This window comes from Chrysochloris asiatica, unplaced genomic scaffold (assembly GCF_000296735.1).
Source record: "Chrysochloris asiatica unplaced genomic scaffold, ChrAsi1.0 scaffold00040, whole genome shotgun sequence".
Classification (NCBI taxonomy): Eukaryota; Metazoa; Chordata; class Mammalia; order Afrosoricida; family Chrysochloridae; genus Chrysochloris; species Chrysochloris asiatica.
Genome location: NW_006408558.1, coordinates 16,646,525 through 16,651,823, shown reverse-complemented (window position 1 = coordinate 16,651,823; position 5,299 = coordinate 16,646,525). Strand labels below are relative to the sequence as shown.

The following is a 5,299-nucleotide window of genomic DNA, read 5'->3' as shown; positions in this document are numbered from 1 at the left end:
AGGGACCAGTCACTGGAGAAGGATATCATGTTTGTTAAGGTGGAGGGTCAGAGAAAAAGAGGAAGATCCCCAATGAGATGGATTGGCCAAGTGGCAGCATCAATGGGTTCAAGTGTGGCAACGACAGTGAGGTTGGCCCAGGATCGGGCAGTGTTTCATTCTGTTGTGCATAGGGTCGCTGTGAGTCGGTACAGACTTGATAACACCTAACAACAACTACCACCAAGACAGAAGGGCTGGGAGTGGAGTGTGCCTTGGACCTGGGTCCCTGCACTGTGAAGCTCCTAGATCCCGGGGGAAGATTGATGCTGAGACACACGGAGAGCTCCAAGGAATCTCCCTGTGTCTCAGACTCTGGGCCTACAGCAGCTGGAAGGAGACAAGACCTTCCCAGAGCCGACACTCTGAGTTCAGACTTCTAGTCTCCTGAACTGTGACAGAATCCATTTCTGTTTGTTAAAGCGCTCCCCTGTTACAGCAGACGGGGAGAACTGAGACACTGGATCACCCACCTCGATCAACCCCCTCCTCCACACCCAGAAGCAATGACTGTGTCCCACTCCATGGATACGGCCAGATTTCCTACGTGAGGTCAGTCTCTGACCAGTTCAACTCGGACTCCGAGGTTCCCCACAGGCTCTGTCTAGAACTGATGAGTGTGATTTTTACTGAACAGGTAGTAGTTAATCTAGTTTTCCAAACTAGAGCTTTTGGGGAAGCTGGCACACAATTTTGGAGGATCATCAGCCAATGCTTAGCGGTTTGAACCCATCAGCCACTTTACAGGAGAACAAGGCAGCCTGCTTCTGTCGAGATGACAGCCTTGGGAAGCCTATGGGGCCGTTCTCCTCTATCCTATATCAGAATCCACTCCACGGGAGTGGGTTTTACTTTCTTTTCAACACGGATTTGAACAGAACAGGAGTACTGAGAACTTTTTGTGTTACATTGGGGGCCATTTCCATTTATGGTTACCCCATGTGTTACACACTAGAGCTGCCCACTGGGTTATCTAAGCTATAATCTTTTCAGAGACAGAACACCAGGTCTTTCTTCCCTAGAGCTGCTGAGAAATAGCAGGAGCTGTAGATTCTAATTTATATCAAATGTGCTTGAAGGACACACACTTAGCAGAAGGAAGAGCTAACATCTTGATTTCAAGACTCTGCAAACACAAGCAGCAGCTCTGAACTCTTGACCTTGTGAAAAACAAACAGAAATCTTAACCACAATACAGATGGAGGATAGGGATGATGTGGGGATTACCTCCACAAACAACTGCTTCCTTTGGCAGAAGACTGGAAGAAGGGTACCCAGCTAGCACTGCTGAACATTTGATCAGAGGTTGTAGATACAAGAATCCTGATGTAAAAGAGAATTTCAAATGCTCATAGACTCCAGACTTCCTGCAGCCAGGAAGACTGGATGAACTAATGCCTGAAACCATTGTGCTGAGTTAACAGTTATTAAACGATTGCACTGTAAATCTTAAGTCACAAATTTTCCTTGCAGTCTTCTTAAAACTAAACGATAATTTAGGTTAACTAGGTAAAAAATGGGCTAATGCTTCAGAATGCAAAGTCGTTTGAACTGCAAGGTTTGTAGTTCAAGCCCACCAGTTGCTTCTTGGAAACCCTATACAGGGTCGGAATCGACTTGACGGCACTCAACAACAACAAGGTAAAAAATAGTTTTAGTAACGCAGTGGTTACAAGTCGAACTGCTAACCTCAAGGTCAGCAGTTTGAAACGATCAGCCGTTCTGTGGGAAGAAGATGAGGCTTTCTGCTCCCGTAAAGATTTACAGCCTCAGAAACCCTATGTAGGGTCCAGTCCCTCTGAGTTGGAACTGACTCCATGGCACACCCCCACCACCGCCATGCAGTTACAAAATGTCTGCGTTGAGCATTGTGCTCTTTGAAGAACCATCTATATGTCAAATGACCAACAGTAACTGGAAAGGGATGAGTTTATGTTCCCGGGGTGAGAACAAGTCAGAAGAGGAAGGTGAGAACACCACACAACTGGTAGAACAGCACATGTCGAAACTGTTGAAATGGTGTATGCTTTCTTGTTTATAGCCTCAACAGCACCAAAACAAGTACATTTTGTTTTAAAAAAGCAAAACACGAAAACTCAGGGTTATAGTTGTCTCCTTGGAACTAGTCATTCTAAGAGTACAGGAATGCTAGCTTCAAGGTATGCGGTTCAAACGCACCAGCTGCTACACAGAAACCCTACACAGAGTTGCTAGGAGTTGGAGCTCTGGCAGCGTAGTGGTTACTAACCGGGCTGCTAATCTCAGGGTCAGCAGTTCAAAACTACCAGCTGTTCCGCGGGAGAAAGATGAGGCTTTCTGCTCCTGTAAAGATTTACAGCCTTGGAAACCCTGTGCAGGGTCGCTATGGGTCGGAACCGACTCCAGGGCACATAACAACAACAGAAATGGGGCTGTTTCCCTAGCGCCCACGATGGCTGTAACAATGGCTCCCTAGTTAGTAAACTCTTCTTCCTACCCCTGTTCTCTGCTTTCTATCTCATTAGACAAGTTTTGAACTACAGACCCTCGGTCTTACTGCCCCTGCAGGCAAATGACTGGGTCATCTGAAAGAACACAGCTCAGTTACCAAGGGGCGGGCTCTGTTTGGAATCAGCCAATCCCAAGGGGGTGTGACCCTGGAAAAAAAAACGCTACAGCGGGAACCCCCGATGGAAGCCCTAATGGCCGCATCATGTGCACGTGATCAAGCGGCTCTCACCGGAATCATGCGGACGCCGGGGTGGGCGGCCCCCTCCCTGGGCCAGGCGCCCAGGGGGACCACAGCGGGGTTCCTGCGCGGGGCCAGCAGCGACGACAGGAAGTGGACGTTGTAGGCAGGCGGCGGGGCCCGGGCGAGCAGCGAGTCCTCCATGGGGTTGAGCTCGGGGAGCCCCGGGAACTCGGCCAGGGCCTTGGGGGCATCAGGCCCGCCCCCCACCAGCTCCCCCTTGACTAGGGGGTCGGTGCCTGGAGGGGCGTGGAGCGCCCGCAGCAGCGGCTCTTTGGGGTCAGCACTTAGGTAGACATCTTTGAACACGTGGAAGTCTTCGTCCCCGCACGGGACCACCGCTGGGGGCTGCAGGGCCACGTGGTCAGCCGCGAACAGCTCCGGCCCCAGCTCGTCCCCGGGACACGGCAGCGCGCCCAGCACTGGGGCCTCGTCCATGTCCACAGAAGGGCCCGCGGGCGGCCCGAGCCCACCGGGAACCGCACCTGCAACCACGTGGCGGGTTAGGGGTGCGCGAACCCCGCTGCTGGAAAGGATCCCGCCTCCCTCGAGGGTGAAGGGGTGGACAGGAGACCACTGCCCCGGAGAAGATAAAGTCCCACCCTCCCAGGTGATCTGGGGTCCCACAGCCCCCCACCAAAAGACTGGGACTCACGCACCTTCTCCCCAGATGACCAGGGAGTCCGCTCCTCCCAACATGCCGGGGTCCCTGGCACCCTCCTCTGCAGATTCTGAGGAGGGGACTGGGGGTCGCTGGAGGCCGGGGGAGGTTGAGGATGTAGATACCGTAGGGGTGTCTCGTCAGGGGAGCTACCTGGGCCACAGAGAGTTGGCACACGAGCGACCCCTGACTGAGAAGCTGTTGACCGTTGGGGAATGGGCGGGGATATGGGCGGGGCACACTAAAAGGGGCGTGGCCTGAGGGGGAAGGGCTGGGGATGAGGAAGAGGAGACCGGGATAGTTGAATGTTGGGAGGGGTTGGCCTATAGGGATCATGGCTCAGAACCTAGGGGAGGGGCATTCAGTGAGAAAGGCGGAGACAGGCTTAAGGTCCCCGCGTGTGGACCAGCAGTGCGCAGCTGTACAGAGCAGGGTGGGGCCAGATGTAGGGGCGGGGCTTGTGAGGAGCAGGGCGGGGTCAGACCTAGGGCATGTTGTTGTTGTCAGGTGCCATCGAGTCGGAACCGACTCATAGCGACCCCACGCACAGCAGAACGAAACAATGGGCATAGCACGGGGAAAACGGCATGGTCAGAGTAGCGGGTTGGCCCAGAAGAGCAGAACATGATGAGAACCAGGGTGTGGCCAGGGTGGGAGGAGAATGAGGCGGGATCAGAGGAAGAGGTGTGTCAGAGGAATGGGGCAGAATCGGGCTTTAGCACGGGTTTAATGCTGTGGAGTCGGTTAGGACTCATAGTGACCCTGTATAGGGTTTCCAAGGAGCAGCTAGTGGGTTTGAACTGTCCACCTTGAGGTTCAACCCAACCTTGCTGTCCAGTGCGTTATCCTGCATCGCCACATCAGGACCAGGGCAATTCAAGAAGGGTGTACCCCAGAGATGGGAGCTACGAGGGGGAGCTCATGGAGACTGGGCTGGGGCCAAGGCAGGGCACCAGGGACTTGGACCCTCCAGACTCAGCTGGGAAGCACAGAACCCCTGTAGGGCGAGTCCAAGGCAGCACTGGGTGGACCCATCCCAAGGTGACACTTCTGACTTGTGTTTAAAACAGATAGCTTTCAGAAAACAAACAAGATGGCAGATTGGGTGGCAGTGCAGTGAGGAGCTCCGTCAGCAATAACACAGAATACCAAGCAGAGGATGGTCCCAGAACTCTGAACCACATATAAAGGAATATATGTGTATATTTTATATGTGTATAATATATATTTTGTAGCAGAAGCAAGAAATCCATTGCTTTCGAATCCAAGGTGCTCAGCTGCTCCCTGAGTGGCCATCTTGGGTGAGATCGATGGGAGGAAGGAGCAGAGCAGCACAGACACCTGACAGAACCACAGAGATAAAGGTGTGGACATTGTTTTTTTTAAATCTGTTCATTAGTCTCTCGCTGGCTGCGTACCTCTATTTTGGTGACTACAGGGGATGCCTGAGCGAGTGAACACTCCACCCCACCCTTGGAGGGTTCTACTACGCATGCACACAGATATCCTAGAAATTTAAAGTGACAGTTTCCACATAAAACCAAACAGCAGCACAAAACGGCCACAGCGAGCCCTGAACTGTTTATAACTAGGAAAAAGGCCTGAACGGTGATTGTGGAGTTGGACAGGCAGACTTAAAAATAGGCTGAAAATAAAATCATCCTGAGTTACGTCATAACGACCAACAGTGGCATCTTGAAATTTCTTAGGAAGAAAAGTGAAAAAGAAAGCCCATCTCCTGATCACATCTACCTGGAAGCAATCAGAAAGCATAAAAAAATACCAAAGCACACACCCATCTAAGTATTAAGGCCACAGCTAACTACTGAATATTCCCAAAAAACAGAAGCAGATGACCATATCTGCACATG

General features: G+C 52.0%; 1 protein-coding gene across 1 annotated transcript in view; it reads right to left on the bottom strand.

Annotated features, from left to right (window-relative positions):
- The window catches only part of MTL5 (metallothionein-like 5, testis-specific (tesmin)), a 50,853-nt gene extending 47,648 nt beyond the window's left edge, over nucleotides 1-3,205 (bottom strand). The window contains exon 1 of the mRNA XM_006860827.1: nucleotides 2,759-3,205. Within this exon, the coding sequence (XP_006860889.1) occupies nucleotides 2,759-3,205 (447 nt within the window). The remainder of the gene's footprint in view (nucleotides 1-2,758) is intronic.
- Nucleotides 3,206-5,299: the final 2,094 nt, after the last annotated feature.